Source organism: Phycodurus eques, chromosome 16 (assembly GCF_024500275.1).
Source record: "Phycodurus eques isolate BA_2022a chromosome 16, UOR_Pequ_1.1, whole genome shotgun sequence".
Lineage (NCBI taxonomy): Eukaryota > Metazoa > Chordata > Actinopteri > Syngnathiformes > Syngnathidae > Phycodurus > Phycodurus eques.
In genome coordinates this window covers 7,105,709-7,122,434 of record NC_084540.1, presented here as the reverse complement: position 1 = coordinate 7,122,434, position 16,726 = coordinate 7,105,709, and the positions used below count along the sequence as shown (strand labels likewise).

General features: G+C 42.1%; 1 protein-coding gene across 3 annotated transcripts in view; it reads right to left on the bottom strand.

Moving 5' to 3' along the window:
- Nucleotides 1–3,916: 3,916 nt before the first annotated feature.
- copz2 (COPI coat complex subunit zeta 2) overlaps nucleotides 3,917–16,726 on the bottom strand; it is a 120,300-nt gene continuing 107,490 nt past the window's right edge. Inside the window, exons 9-10 of one of the 3 annotated variants that reach the window (XR_009769995.1) lie at nucleotides 7,587–7,725; nucleotides 3,917–5,454 (exon numbers count right to left, since the gene is read on the bottom strand). Coding sequence is in view for 1 of the 3 variants with exons in the window: in XM_061699594.1 (XP_061555578.1) it covers nucleotides 7,720–7,725 (6 nt within the window). In the remaining 2 variants the exon portion in view is untranslated. Of the gene's footprint in view, nucleotides 5,455–7,429; nucleotides 7,726–16,726 lie in introns of those variants that run through there. The other 2 variants (XR_009769996.1, XM_061699594.1) reach the window with 2 other exon arrangements.

Sequence of the window (16,726 nt, the reverse complement as noted above, 5' to 3'; positions counted from 1 at the left end):
ATCCGGGAGGAGCCCAGAGTAGAGCCACTGCTCCTCCACATTGAGAGGAGCCAGATGAGGTGGCTTGGGCATCGATTAGGATGCCTCCCGGACGCCTCCCACCGGAAGGAGACCCAGGACACGCTGGAGAGACTATGTCTCTCAGCTGGCCTGGGAACGCCTCGGAATCCCCTCGGAAGAGCTGGAGGAAGTGGCTGGGGAGAGGGAAGTCTGAGCTTCCCCGCTGAGGCTGCTGCCCCTGCAACCCGACCTCGGATAAGCGGAGGAAAATGGATGGATGAGTGGATATTTATTTTCATGTTCATCAACTAACTAGGGCTGGGGCTTTTCGACAGTTTAAATTTATTTCTACGCAGTTTACTTCATACACATTACTACTGCTGAATTTCAACTTATTTTTACTGCAGTATGATGTTACATTATTTAAACAAAACAGATGAAGTTCATAGTCCATCGCTTTCAACTCAAATCAATATATTTACATTATACAGTCAGTGTCTCTGAATTAATGTTACATGATACATTATATTGTAATAGAAAATACTTAAAACTACCATATTTTCGCAACCATAATGCGCACCGTATTTAAAGGCGCAGTCTCTTCTGTAGCCGAAATGAACAGCTGGGCAATTTCGCCATTAAACATGCCGGGTTCCCTCTCGTCATTGTCAGGGTCAGTCTCGTTGCAATGATGCCGGCTTTCGCGAAAGCTCGGACAACAGTCAAAGCAGATACCTTAACTCAGGGATACACTTGCGAACCATGAATTCGTTGATCTTGAATTCTCTCGCGGCTGCTCGATTCCCATGTTCCTCCGCGTAACTGATAGCTTGCAGTTTAAACTGTGCTTTGTAAGCGTGTCTCTTCGTAGGTGCCATTTCCGGGGGTCCTTAGCCAATATATACCTACTGGGGGCGTGGCTTTAGCATCCTCTTTCACGCGCACCCTTCCCCCTTTCACGTCCGCGTGCTGTCCTCAGTCATGTCAGGCCTTTCCTCTATATAAGCAGCGTGCAGGAAATGCAGCGGCGCGCTCATCAAAGTCACACAACATTTACAGATTTTGGAACACGGTGCACACATAAGGCGTGCCGCATTATCAGGCACCCCGTGCATTTTGGAGAAAATTTAAGACTTCTAAGTGCACCTTATGGTCGTCAAAATATGGTAAATACTTTTGTACTTGACTATGCTTACCTGTAGTTGTAGCAGCACGTGGTTTCGAGTCACACTGTTGCTCGGCATAGACAAAGTCTAGACACACGTTTGACTCAGGCTAAGGGATCCAACGAGCCCGTTCTGGACTTACGTTTGGAATGAGGCTGTACCTCTCTGAGGTTGTGCTGGACAACGCTGAGACACTATGAATCATATGAATACCTTGTAGTAGAAGATACATACGTATCCTTCTTGTAGAGTTATGAGCAGATGCGTGACTAAGCCCAAGTCATAAGTACTGTAAATCTCAAGTTCAGGATGAAAGTATGTAAGAGTGTTTGTTTGTGTGCGTGTGTCTGCGTGCGTGCGTGCGTGCATGTGTGTGCGTCCGTGCGTGTGTGTGTGTGTGTGTGTCTAGAGAGAAAGAGATGACATGAGATTTAACACACACACCATTGTCTGAGCCCTCATAGATAAGATTCCTGAATGCCAAGGCCTGCACCCTTCGCCCACATACACACTACCTTTGATGTTTTTTACAATAAAAGGCGATTTGATTACATTGCATAATACATTATTTCTCATTTGCTGAAACCACAAAATGTTCCTATTCTCAAGACCATTTGTATTTTTTTCTCAGTACTAAAACAATGAAACAAACAAAAACCATTACCTGTAAAGTTCATTTACGTACAGTTTTCATTACCCAGATGTTGACATGATCATCTTTTGTAATTTCTAGAAATTATTGTGTGTGATATATAATTCCAACCATAACCAATAACCATCATTTCTATATAGTGTTATATTCTTAGGCATATACAATGTCGGAAATAATTCTTTGATGCCTCACGGATTTTATAAATTCCCCTTCTGACAAAGATGTGAGAGGTCTACAATTTCAATGGTAGGTTAATTTAACAGTGAGAGGCAGAATATCTTTTTAAAAATTCCAGAAAATCACATTTTAAAAAGATTTTTTTAAATTCCAATGAGCGAAAGCTCCCACAGACTCATCCTCCCACTTTAAGATAGTACTCCTAATCTAAACTCGATAGCTGTATGAAAGGCATTTTTTCGCACCGTGTTACAAGCCCTGAGTATTCATCGAACATGAGGCAGAGGTTTTATTCTAAAAATCTGTTTATATTTGTAAACCATTGGAACAATATGTACATTTTAATGTACATTTTAATTTTAAATGCAAACCGATTGTACTTAAAATTGAAACACACCCAAATTGTGCTAAGCATAATTGCTGTACTTATATTTAAAGATTTTATTAAACATTAAAATACAGCAACCTGAGTGTTCATTAGACATGATGTGGAGGTTTAATTCTATTAAAAAAATATATTTATCATTGTAAGCCACTGTAACATTATGCACATTTTTATCATTAGCCCATAAATATAATAAAAAAGTGTACTTTATTAATGAAGAACTTTGATACGTGTTTAAAACCAATTCTTTGAGTTTAAATGTAGATGTATTGTACTTAAAAGTTAAATACAACAATACAACAATTATGCTTCAGAAAATGTACACTTAAAAAATGTACTGTAATGGCTTAGAAAAATTATTGTCAAGTATTGCATGTTGTAAATGCTGTAAATGTTTGATTTTTTTTTTTATACATATCACATGAGAACCATTATACCACTAGTGATACTCATATCACATTTTGAAAATCATTACCTGCTACCTATCGCTCTGTAATGTGATAAATAAAAATTAAAAAAAATGCTATATAGACACTATACAGATAGAATGTATTGTTTCATCATTATATACATCCATCCATTTTCTGAGCCGATTCTCCTCACTAGGGTCGCAGGGGTGCTGGAGCCTATCCCAGCTGTCATCGGGCAGGAGGCGGGGTACACCCTGAACTGGTTGCCAGCCAATCGCAGGGCACATAGGAACAAACAACCATTCGCACTCACAGTCATGCCTACGGGTAATTTAGAGTCTCCAATTCATGCATGTTTTTGGGATGTGGGAGGAAACCGGAGAGCCCGGAGAAAACCCACGCAGGCACGGGGAGAACATGCAAACTCCACACAGGTGGGGCCGGGGATTGAACCCGGGTCTTCAGAACTGTGCGGCTGACGCTCTAACCAGTCGGCCACCGTGCCGCCTCATTATATGCCACTGTTCATAATTGTATAACCCCCACTTTACCTTAATTGGATAAATATTACTGGGACCTATTTATGACTAACGAATATTTTAATGTTGGGTTATTTTGTTTAGGTTGAAATGTTCTTTTAATCCATTCAAAGCACTGCACTATCTGCTTTATCATTCTGTGTATACTAATAATGTGAAAATGTACTATTCCTCTTGGGATGTGCACGCTTCCACTGCTTCTTACAACTGTGTTGACTGTTCGTCTTTCCAATCAAATCAGGTGTTAGTTTTCCTTATAAGTTACTTGACGCTAATAATGCACATGAAGTATCAATAAACTAGAATTGTAGGGTCTGATCACCAAAAGTAAGTAAAATGAAGAGGGTACTTCCTACTGCTTAGTAGTTTGAAACAGTCTTGTGTAGTGGATATCATTTTAGGTACAATGAAAGTGCAAGTTATCGAAATAGATAACTCTCCATTTAAAGAGAAATCATCAACCCTCCATTTAAAGAGAAATCATCTATTTAAACAAAAGCATTAAACTTTTGAGCAAAATGTAAATATCGCTTCAGGAGTGGTTCTTAAATTTCTATCAGTACAAGGCCATTGTCACAGACTTCAGTATGAAGAAAATGTGTTAACCTCATCTATTACATGAACACATTCTTACCAATAAAACATACACTAACTGAATTTATTTTTCAGATTTCCATGCATTGACCATGTAGCGTATACGGGTTAAATAAAAATGTAATTAATTTAGGACAGCAACAACAACACAGAAAAACACAAAACAAACAAAGTACAGACGAACATTGGCAAAGGAAATTGACTGAGTGATGTGAGATTGGTAGAATGAGCGTGTAGTGAATACATATAGCTGGGGATTCCTGTTTTCGTTAATTGAAACCCAAATATGCACTAATCTGTACTTTTCATAGACCGCAATGTTGGATATACGTGTCTTGAACACATTTGAGGCAGGCAGGTCAAGCTTCTGAGTGTTCGGCCGGCCCGGTCCACACCGGGAACAGGTGGATTTGGTGGAAAGGAAGAAGAAAAAGGAAAAGAGGAGCCCAAAAAGTTCCCAGGCAAGACGGTCAGAGCCCGGGTGTCTCGGCTCGCAAGATGTTCGGAACGGGCGCGTTGTGCCCGCTTCTGTCCCCCCCGGGGTGAGCTCAGGCCCCCAAAAAGGGTAGCCCGGAGCGCTTGCAGGATGCTCTGCACTCGGGGATGGTTCGATGTGTCCTCGTCACCTCGTGGTGAGGTGGGCGTCCTGCCTGAGTCAGTCTCCGGCAAGTTCGTTGGGTGAGACAAGAGCTGACACAGAGAGCATAGCTCCGGCCTTTTTATGGCCGAAGTGAGCCAAAATTGGTTTCTTTCCCACCACCTTCGGGGCCACAAGGGGGGCTGGATTGCCTCCGAGTGTTAATTTTCCATTTTGGGATTATTTTGTGGTTTAAAACCTGTGGAATAAAATATTAATTATTGGATTTAAGATAACGAGACCATTTTCCCCCTTTGCATTGTCCCACGGCCATCCTCTTTAATACCTGTAGCGAATGTTTCAAATGTTATGATTGTTAAGAACACTACTATTTGCAATGTGGTGTTTGTGTGGTGTGGAGTGAAACATTTCATGTTTCAGTTGACAACAGATTCGACATCAGACATTCAAGTTTGCAGAAATACAGTCACTAGTGGCATTATTGTAAAGTTCTTAAAATATTAACTCCCAGCCAAGTCCAGTAAAGACTGTTTAATGAACCTGCGTCCGCAGTGCCGTTACGTCGCCTGTGGGTGTCGCTGTTGCTCTGTCTAAACTCCCAGCTGGCTGGCCAAGTGGAGCGGTAACCAACAGGGTGGCGAAGCCTTTGTTGGCGAGATCCTCCGGGCTGGATGTTGGTGGAAGTTAATTAATTTAACGTGCTAGTGCGAACTCTGTATCTTTGGTCTGCGCTTTGATGCTCCGCCTGCTGGTAATTCACTTAGCGTCGGCATGCCAAAGCAAATGTCTGTGTCTTGCTTCTGATGATCGTGGCTGGTGATTCACTTAGCGTCTGCATGTGAAGTTGAGTATCGCCACCCCGTGGTTGTCTATCTCGGCGGGAAGAGCGAGTCTCACCGGAGACTGGGGTGTCATCTTTCCATGGCGTGTCCGCTACAACCATAAGAAACATGAGACGGGCCTAGATTTTAAAACGTTTATTGCAAATTTTAAATTCAAACTTGTACTGTGATGGAAAAAAAATACCTTCACTAAAGTGCGCTATAGTAATATTGTATCTTTTTCCTCACTACCCCGTTTTCTTGGTTTGGTCACGTGACATTCCACTTATCGCGGTTTGGCAGGGCAAAAAAACTGAAAAAGACAACCTCATCGGGAAACCCCCTATTTTAGATAGGTTAGCTGATGAGTCAATGTTCCATACATGTCGGGACATGCCTAGTACATTGCTTCAACGTTATAGATAAAACCTAAAAGCATCCTGGATTCGGCTGGATGTCCACGTACGCATGTTGAGTCGGTGACTGGCTTCTAAGCAGTACCCGATGGACCGCGCTGTCTCCCCCACATGGCGCCTAAAGCGTTTGGAGTCCCGCCCCATCGCTTCCCAAGGTCCTAAGGTCCTTTGCGGAATGCAAAAAAAACGTAATTCATTTATGAGAAAAGAATAAGCCGGAAGCGACACTTGCTTTACTTCCGATTTAGCGTGATTTTAAGTTTAAGCGTTAAAATCTAATTATTTTATCTAAAAAAGGGGCACCACGTTTCTTTTAAGATGTGTAAAACTTCAGGACAAAGTGACGAAAAACCTCAATGTCGCCTAATCTGAAGGTTGGTACAGGAATTAGATAAGAGTTCTTGATAACCAGAGGTTTTTTGTCGAATCCGAACACACAAATAATACGGGTTGTGGATTTTTATGGAAAATGTAATGAAATCTAACAGGAGAATCTCCAGGGGAATAATGCAGAGAAAAGCCAAACAAAGGACAGACAAACTGGTAGATGGAGGCTGAACTTGTGATCTGAGGGTGGAATGAGCATGCGGTGACAATGCATAGAGCTGGGGGTTCCTGTTCTCGTTAATTTAACCCAAATATGTACCAATCTGTACTTTAGTAGTTGGACTTACTTTGTGTTGAACACATTTTAGGCAGGCTGGTCGATCTCCTGAATGTTTGGCCGGTCCAGTCCGTACAGGAACAGGTGGATTTGATGGAAAAAGCAGGAAGACAGAAAAGAAAAAGCAAGAAAAAGAGTTCCAAGCGCAGGGCGGCCGAACCACGTGGGTATCGCTGGTCACAAGATGCTCGTAGCAACCCGTTTCCCTCCCAACGGAGCTTTGGCCGTAAACTGCCCCGGCACACGAAAGGGTAGCTCGGGGTGCTGGCAGGGTGGCCTGCAGCAGGGAAAGGTCTGATGTGTCCTCGCCACCTCGTGGTGAGAGGTGGGGCATCCTGGTTGAGCCAGTCTTCAGCAAAGTGGTCGAGCGAGCGAGAGCCAGCCACAAAGGGGGGTCTCCGGCCTTTATGCCCAGCCAAAAGGTGGGGGGGCCCAACGGGGAGATAGAGATAGACTGCCTCTTAATATTACTTTGTTCATAACTCGGATTATTTGTGGTTTTTAAACCAGTGGGAATAAAAGATTAATTATTGGATCGATGATAAGGAAACCAGTTTCCAGCTTTGCATTGTCACGCGCACGTCCTCTTTAATCCCTGTAATGAATGTTTCAATTGTATGTGGTTGTTGAGAACCCTGTAATATTTGCAATATGGCATTTGTGTTGTGTGGGGTAAAATGTCTCATTAATACTTTTGGTGTGGGCCTCTGGGCTTTTTTTTGTCAGTATACCCCTTGATTTAAATGTTTTTTTAAAATGGTAAAATGAACCTGAAGGGAATCATATTAATAAATAGAAGGTCGTTGTGTTACCTCACTATTACTGAGTGGTATAGAACACATCTCTTAAATATTTTTTTTTATTTATTTTTTTCATTTTAATATTAATAACTCAAGTAACATCTATGGTGATACGGGTCAGTTTCAACCCATATATATTTACATCAAGCATAGGCAACAAAAAAAAACATTTCTTTCAGCAATAGAATTTGAATATAAACTGAAAATAAATGAAAAGCAGAACAGGTCATGACACAAATATAGATTTGCATGGTCAAATAAAGAACAACCAATCAAGCAAATCAAATGAATAGAAATCAATTACTATTTCCAAAACTAATACAAAGCTAAATCCGAGTAAAAGCTTTTGTGTGCAAGAACATACTTGTGTATATGTAAACTTTGAGGAAAGTGGAGCCCGGCGCTTCACCTGCAAGATTTCAGCAGGCAACTCAGGTTTATTTTTCTTCACTGTTCCCACCATGGTAATTTTCCTCTTGAGAAGTTCTTGTCTGAGGTCATAGCTGGTAAAAAAAAAAAAAAATGGTCACAAGTGATACAGTGGTCATGTCGAGGACCACGTGTTTTCCTTGTTTTTTCTCAGGAATGCTACTCGCAGCTTTGCCTGTGTAAGTCCAGACATAGCTGTTTTTTTTTGCATCACATGCTGCCCAGATTTTTATGCCGTATCTCCCTGGTTTACTGGGTATGTATTGCCGGAAGGGGCATTTTCCTCGGAAAGGGACAAGACTTTCATCCACTGTCACCTCTGGCCCTGTGTTAAACATCAGCGGAAGGAGCTGCACCCATCTCTCCCAGACATCGCTGATGGGAACAAGCTTGTCAGATCTCGCTCTGGTCTCTCTTTTGTCAAATCTGAGCACTCTTGATATCATTTGAAATGTCTGAAGTGACAGTGTTGCTCAGAAAATATTTCTGTCTGTCGATGCATCCCATAGACTATCAGTGGCCTCATTGCAGGATCTGTACACTCCAGCACGAAGAGCACCACCAATGAAAGCATTAAGAGGCTAGACTGCCTCTTAATGTTACTTTGTTCATAACTAGGATTATATTTGTTTTTTTTTAAACCAGTGGGAATAAAAGATAAAAGTGGATCTAAGATAACGAAACCAGTTTCCAGCTTTGCATTGTCACCCGCACATCCTCTTTAATCTCTGTAATGAATGTTTCAATTGTATGTGGATGTTGAGAACCCTGTAATATTTGCAATGTGGAATTTGTGTTGTGAGGGGTGAAACGTCTCATCCAGTTCAGTTGAAAAACAGATTTGACTTCAGACATTCAAATTCGAAGAAATATAACTCGGAGCATTAAGATATGTTTGCAGTAACTCTCCATCACTTTGTGTAGTAACTCCCCACGGCCTGTGGGTGTCGCTCGTGTCCCATCCATTGTCCCAGAGGTCTTGAGTTGCATTTCAAAGGACAAATGGTCCTTTGAACTTTTATCTTGACATGTGCGACCAGCGGATTTTCAAGCTTTTTGTGTCGGTATCTTGAGCCCAGCACACACACGGGGGTCTTCTGATGACTGGGAGTCCAGGTTTCTGGGGTACGCGCTAATTAATTTAAAGTGAGCAGTCAGGATTCTCTTGTCTCCGCTTTGATTAGTTCCTTCGGACTGGCTGGTAATTCATTTAGCGTCGCGTATGATAAACGAGGCATCCCCGTGACCGTCTGTTTTGGCGGGGGAGCGGAGACAGGGATGCAGTCCCAGTCCGAGATTGGGGGTCATGGTGCCATCTGGCGAGAGCATGTCCGTTACACTAGTTAGTTGATGAACATGAAAATGTTTAAATAATGTAAGATCATACTGTCGTAAAATGAATGGGTTAAATGACGTAGCAGGTAAGTAACTTACACTTCAGTTATCTGTTATGTTTAAATAATGTAGTGTAATATAGTACTGGAGTAAAGTGAGCAGAATAATTGCATCAGGAGTAATGTATATGACATTGTGTAGTTATACATTGAAAGTGACAAAAGCATTACCCGTAATTTGTTAATGAACATGAAAAAAACTGTTTAAATACTGTGACATTAATGCGATAGGTCAAGACTGTGCATGCACAGACGCCTTTGAGGGCAGTCCTCTAGAAAAATGAAGGTTATGTATTTGTTATGGTCTATAAGAACATAGAGTACAAGGCTGAAATGTCACTCAGTCGTGCCCCTGAAGCCTGTCGACATATCGGCTATCCATACGTTTGTGGTTGATTTTCAAATGAATTGATAGATTGTAAACATTATAACGAAATTTTGAAATCCATACACTTTGAATTAACAAGCAAGTGGGGGATTTTTAAATTTAAGAATATGATCTTTACCAGTTTTACATGAAGAGTACCATCACAACATGTTGATGCAAAAGTTTTTTCATTGTTTTTAAACACTTTTATTAAAGCATCAACTTGATAGTAGCACAATCATACTGGGAGAACGAAAGAGAAGTTGTGTGCATACAATATCGTGGCAATATTTCGATGATAATATCACAATGTTGTAATGTTACAACCTAATTTAACCTGTAACAGTAATTCAGAGAATCTGACACCAATGTCACTAGTGATTGTATTTCTTCAAAATTTGAATGTCTAATGTCAAATCTGTTTGTCAACTGATGAGACGTTTCACCCCACACAACACAAATGCCACATTGCAAATATTACAGGGTTCTCAACAACCACATACAATTGAAACATTTATTACCGGGATTAAAGAGTATGTGCACATGACAATGCAATATAGTATATAAATGTTGCACATTTATTGTTTTGGACTGAAAATGATGGCCTATGAAGTGAAATGTGTAGAAAAAAAAAAATAGAAATAATAATAATAATTGAAACTAACAAAAGCAGCAACTTTAGTTAGTTGAGGAGCATGGAAATGTTTACATATTGTAATATCTTTTAAAGTGAATGGGTTAAATGCTGCAGCAGTGAAGGAAGTCACACTTCATTCAAGTAAAGTATATGAACTATCCATCCATCCATTTTCTGAGCCGCTTATCCTCACTAGGGTCGCGGGCGTGCTGGAGCCTATCCCAGCTATCATCGGGCAGGAGGCGGGGTACACCCTGAACTGGTTGCCAGCCAATCGCAGGGCACATACAAACAGACAACCATTCGCACTCACAGTCACACCTACGGGCAATTTAGAGTCTCCAATTTATGCATGTTTTTGGGATGTGGGAGGAAACCGGAGTGCCCGGAGAAAACCCACGCAGGCACGGTGAGAACATGCAAACTCCACACAGTCGGGGCCGGGGATTGAACCCGGGTCCTCAGAACTGTGAGGCTGACGCTCTAACCAGTCGGCCGCCGTGCCGGCGTATATGAACTAAATTGTGTAAAAATACAATTAAACTGGCAAAAAGCACATGAACAGAATAAATGGAGCAATAGGAATGTATATGAAGTTACAAAAAAATACTTTGTTAAGTAAAAGCTTTTCTCGTCGAGACAGTTACGCTTGGAATCAGTGTCACATAGCTTTAACCTTAAAGGCGGTTATGACTGTAAAACCATATAAATGTTGGATAACTATTTTTTTAAGTCTGGGGTAATAGTCTGCTCTGCTGTATACATTCATCATCATGTACAGTGGGTACGGAAAGTATTTAGACCCAATTAAATGTTTCAATCTTTGTTATATTGCAGCCATTTGCTAAAACCATTTAAATTCATTTTTTCCTCATTAATGTACACACAGCACCTCATATTGACAGAAAAAAAACAGAACTGTTGAAATTTTTGCAGATTTATTAAAAAAGAAAAAATGAAATTTCACACAGCCATAAGTGTTCAGACCCTTTGCTCAGTATTTAGTAGAAGCACACTTTTGAGCTAATACAGCCGTCTTTTTGGGAATGATGCAACAAGTTTTTTCACTCCTGGATTTGGGGATCCTCTGCCATTCCTCCTTGCAGATCCTCTCCAGTTCTGTCAGGTTGGATGTTGAACGTTGGTGGACAGCCATTTTCCGGTCTCTCCAGAGATGCTCATTGGGTTTAATTCAGGGCTTTGGCTGGGCCATTCAAGAACAGTCACGGAGTTGTTCTGAAGCCACTCCTTTGTTATTTTAGCTGTGTGTTTAGGGTCATTGTCTTGTTGGAAGGTGAACGTTCGGCACAGTCTGAGGTCCTGAGCACTCTGTAGAAGGTTTTTGTCCAGGATATCCCGGGACTTGGATGCATTCATCTTTCCTTCAATTGCAATCAAATGCCCTGTCCCTGCAGCTGAAAAACACCCCCACAGCATGCTCCTGCCACAACCATGCTTCACTGTTGGGACTGTATTGGACAGGTGATGAGCAGTGCCTGGTTTTCTCCCCGCATATAGCTTAGAATTAAGGCCAAAAGGTTCTGTCTTCGTCTCCTCAGACCAGAGAATCTTATTTCTCACCATCTTGGAGTCCATCCATCCATCCATTTTCAACACAGCTTATCCTGGTAAGGGTTGTGGGACAATGGAGCCTATCCCAGCTGACTTCGGGCAAAAGGCGGACTACACCCTGAACTGGTCTTCAGTCAGTCACAGGGCACATATAGACACGGACAACCATTCACACTCACATTCACACCATAACTGAGTGGGAACTGAACCCACGCTGCCTGCACCAAAGTCAGGCGAGTGTACCTCTACACCATCAGTGACATCTTGGAGTCCTTCAGGCGTTTTTAAATTTTTTCTTTTTTAGCAAACTCCTTGTGGGCTTTCATGTGTCTTACACTGAGGAGAGGCTTCCATTGGGCCACTCCGCCATAAAGCCCCTACTGATGGTTGACTTTCTAGAATTTATTCCCATCTCCTGACTGCATCTCTGGAGCTCAGTCACAGTATCTTTGGATTTTTCTTTACCTCTCTCACCAAGGGTCTTCTCCCCCAATTGCTGAGTTTGGCCGGACGGCCAGCTCTAGTCCTTACTAGAGCTGGTCGTCCCAAACGTCTTCCATTTAAGGATTATGGAGGCCACTGTGCTCTTAGGAACCTTAAGTGCAGGAGACATTTTTTTGTAACCTTGGCCAGTTCTTTGCCTTGCCATAATTCTGTCTCTGAGCTCTTCAGGCAGTTCCTTTGACCTAATGATTCTCATTTGCTCTGACATGCACTTTGAGCTGTAAGGTCTTATATAGACAGGTGTGTGGCTTTCCTAATCAAGTCCAATCATTATAATCAAACACAGCTGGACTCCAATGAAGGTGTAGAACCATCTCAAGGATAATCAGAAGAAATGGACAGCACCCGAGTTTAATATATGAGTGTCACAGCAAAGGGTCTGAATACTTATGGCTGTGTGCTATTTCAGTTTTTCTTTTTTAATAAATCTGCTAAAATGTCAACAATTCCATTTTTTTTCTGTCAATACAGGGTGCTGTGTGTACATTAATGAGGAAAAAAATAATTTACATTATTTTAGCAAATGGCTGCAATAAAACAAAGAGTAAAACATTTAAGAGGGTCTGAATACTTTCCATACCCACTGTACGTGTATTTTTACGCGCGACTAAGAATAAAACAACAAAGTGTTTGGTTAGGTGTTGTTTAAGAAAAAAAGGTATAGATTTTGTTGAGCCCATTTTTGCTGGTAAATGCTGTTTTCTGTCCCAATTTTTGCTGGTAAATGCTGTTTTCAGTGTTTTAATGCCGTATTGCAGTAACAAACCTACAGAATAATAAACATTTTGTCCATGTACCTTTAATGTTGAGTACACTTTTGCATTGGCTTTTAAGTTTATAAAGACAGCTCCTGATCTATACATAGCATACCTCATCGCTACTGCGTTTTATTATGATCTTTACAATTTTATTGTTAGTAATACATAATCATAAATTCATAATAGATCAATGAAGTAGAAAAATAAAACACAGAAGTTTGGGTGTTGCTTAAGAAAAAAAGTATATATTTCATTGAGATAGCCCATTTTTGCAGGTAAATGCTGTTTTTAGTGTTTTAAACTGTATCACTTTGTATATTAGTCTTATTGCAAACTTGTTTGACTTCTTAATCTTACAGCAGATCACAATAGTAGCCATCCTAACCTATCCTTCTTTATGCTGATATGGTAAGATCTGTTTTCTACCTTCATCAATACTATTGACCCCATTTAATGTTGACAAGATGCAATGTAAAAATGTTGTTTCATTGGTAGATTTGATATATAAAACCCTATTTCAAAGACCTCAAAGGAGATTTTACAACATAAACTGTACTTTTCTGCTAAAAGCTGGTAGACTCCTCTCACTGACCCTTTGTCAACCCCAGTGTTTCCTGACCAAACAAGTCACAACATGTTCATGCATGACCTTTGCCATAATTACACCATGTGATCTCACGTAACCCTGTCTGACCTCACGTGATCCTTTGAAGTGCCAGACTTTGTTTTATAACCCTTTGAAGTACCAATTTTATCGCTCATAATACTTTTCTTGTTTAATAACCCTTTAAGTGCCAGGTGGAAGCTCATGACCCTTTGAAGTATTGTTTTTATATTTTTATGACTGGTAGAGGGAGCCATAATGATGTCACGTGTTCAAAACAAACCCCCTAAAGGTCAAAGCCATAAACCTGTCAAATCAAGGCCCGAGGCCAATGGTCATAAATAATTACCGGTGACCCCACTTCCGTTTTGCGGTTAGACTTCTGACAACAACAGCACTCCGGCTTCTGGTGACGTCATGGCCAATGTTCCCTCTAAGCTGCGCGCCTGCGCAATCGCGCACTGCTAGCAGATACTCAGTGCACAAGAAAATTTATGCTGCACCAAAAAAAAAAAATCCAATAGAAAACCTGATATAATCTAATTAATTAGACCAATAATATTGTTTTCGGTACGATTTTGCAATGTAACTCTGTGAACGACAGGTGCCCAGCCAATGACACGATACAGTTCACTTACGCTACACTTTGATAATGCTTGCATATGTGCCCTGCCCCTACGCGCCGTGCAAGTTAACGAGCTAACAACAGTGCGCCGGAGTTAAGAGACACAAACGCTAACCCCTTATCATGGCAAAACGAACGGGCAGCGACACATCCACTCACCAAGCCAAAGTGAAAAATAAATGCGGTTCTTTTAAGATGGAATGGCTGTCGGAGTACGTGCAAATAGCGATGAAGCGATGAAATTGGGTGAGATTTTTTCCTTTTTGAGTGAGAAAGATGTACTCTGCAAAACATGCAGCGAAGCCAAAGTAGCAAGTGAGTTTTCGGAGGGGAAAATGTGGACTGAATGGAGGTTGGACTACCTCAAGCGTCATATTCAGCAGAAATGTCATTTGAAAGTTGTTGGAATTGTACAAAGACTTAAGATGGGACAGGGGATTGGTACATTATTGCGGGAGAGCGCAAAAGACAGAGAGAAAAAGAACGAGCTGTCACACAAAGCAAAATCTGACCCCGAGCAAGTTAAAGTTCTCATTGACAATATTTTACTTGCTATAAAAATGAAAGCTTCAATGCTCTCAGTTAAACAAATGCACGATCACATTGCAAAGTATGTAAGTATGCCAGAAAGCTGGCGAAGTAAAATCTATGCCTTTGAATTTGTGAACTCAATCAATGAAATAGTGCAGAATGAGACTATGTGCAGTGTTAAAAATGCACCCTGGCATACCCTGATAGTAGATGAAAGCACAGACATATCAGTACACAAAATGCTCGTCCTATATATTAAATACAGGGAGGAATATGATGTTAAACATAAAACTGTGTTTGGTGGCATCATCCAAATGACAGCTTGCACTGCTCAGGATATTGTGCCGGCAATAACTCAGTTTTCAGAATCAGAATCATCTTTATTTGCCAAGTATGTCCAAAAAACACACAAGGAATTTGTCTCCGGTAGTTGGAGCCGCTCTAGTACGGCAACACAGTCAATTTACAGAACACTTTGGAGACAGAAAGACATTGACAAAAAAAAACAAAAAAAAAAAACAGTCACTGAGCAGTAAAGGGTTGCTAGTTATCTGGTAATGCCGGTACATTTTTCTTTTTCTTTTTTTTTTGGACAATTGTGCAAAAAGATGCAGAGTCCTCTAGCACTTAGAGCAGTTCGAATGACTAATATTGCAATAGTCCGGTGCAATGACCAATGTGCAAATGGAGCTGAGACTTCAAGGAGTTTATGCAGTTTAAAGTGACGAGTAGCGTGATAATCTGGGACAATGTTGATGTTGCAGATACTCCGCAGTCAGTGTGCAAATGGAGCAGATGCTCCTCTGGCATGAGTGGCCAGTATTGGTCAACAACAGATATGCAAATAGTGCAGCGTGGCGAGACTACTACAGTGAGTGCACGAGTAATACATAATTGGCCCCACAGAAATGAACTCAAGTCAAAAAATTGCCAGCATGTTGAAATGGAATTGTAGGTCAGGTGTTTAAGAAGTTGATCGCAAAAGGGAAGAAGCTGTTGGAATGTCTACTAGTTCTAGTTTGCATTGATCGGTAGCGCCTTCCCCTGTCAGAAGGAGTTTCAACTCCCACCTCCGACAGAACTTTGCTCATGTTCCGGAGGAGGCTGGGGACATCGAGTCCGAGTGGACCTTGTTCCACGCCTCCATTGCTGAGGCGGCCGACCGGAGCTGTGGCCGTAAGGTGGTCGGTGACTGTCGTGGCGGCAATCCCCGAACCAGTTGGTGGACACCAACGGTGAGGGATGCCGTCAAGCTGAAGAAGGAGTCCTATTGGGCCTTTTTGGCCTGTGGGACTCCTGAGGCAGCTGATGGGTACCGGGTGGCCAAGCGGAATGCAGCTCTGGTGGTCGCTGAAGCAAAAACTCGGGTATGGGAGGAGTTCGGGGAGGCCATGGAGAAAGACTTCCGGACGGCTTTGAGGAAATTCTGGTCCACCATCCGACGTCTCAGGAGAGGAAAGCAGTGCACCACCAACACTGTGTATAGTGGGGATAGGGCGCTGCTGATCTCGACTCGGGACGTTGTGAGTCGGTGGGGAGAATACTTCAAAGACCTCCTCAATTCCACCGACACGCCTTCCCATGAGGAAGCAGAGTGTGGGTTCTCTGAGGCGGGCTCTCCTATATCTGGGTTTGAGGTCACCGAGGTAGTTAAAAAGCTCCTCGGTGGCAGGGCCCCGGGGGTGGATGAGATTCGCCCGGAGATTCATAAAGGCTCTGGATGTTGTGGGGCTGTCCTGGTTGACACGCTTCTGCAACATCGCGTGGACATCGGGGACAGTGCCTCTGGATTGGCAGACTGGGGTGGTGGTCCCCCTTTTTAAGAAGGGGGACCGGAGAGTGTGTTCCAACTACAGGGGGATCACACTGCTCAGCCTCCCTGGTAAGGTCTATTCAGGGGTGCTGGAGAGGAGGGTCCATCGGGAAGTCGAATCTCAGATTCAGGAGGAGCAGTGTGGTTTTCGTCCTGGCCGTGGAACAGTGGACCAGCTCTACACCCTCGGCAGGGTCCTCGAGGGTGCATGGGAGTTCGCCCAACCAGTCTACATGTGTTTTGTGGACTTGAAAAAGGCGTTCGACCGTG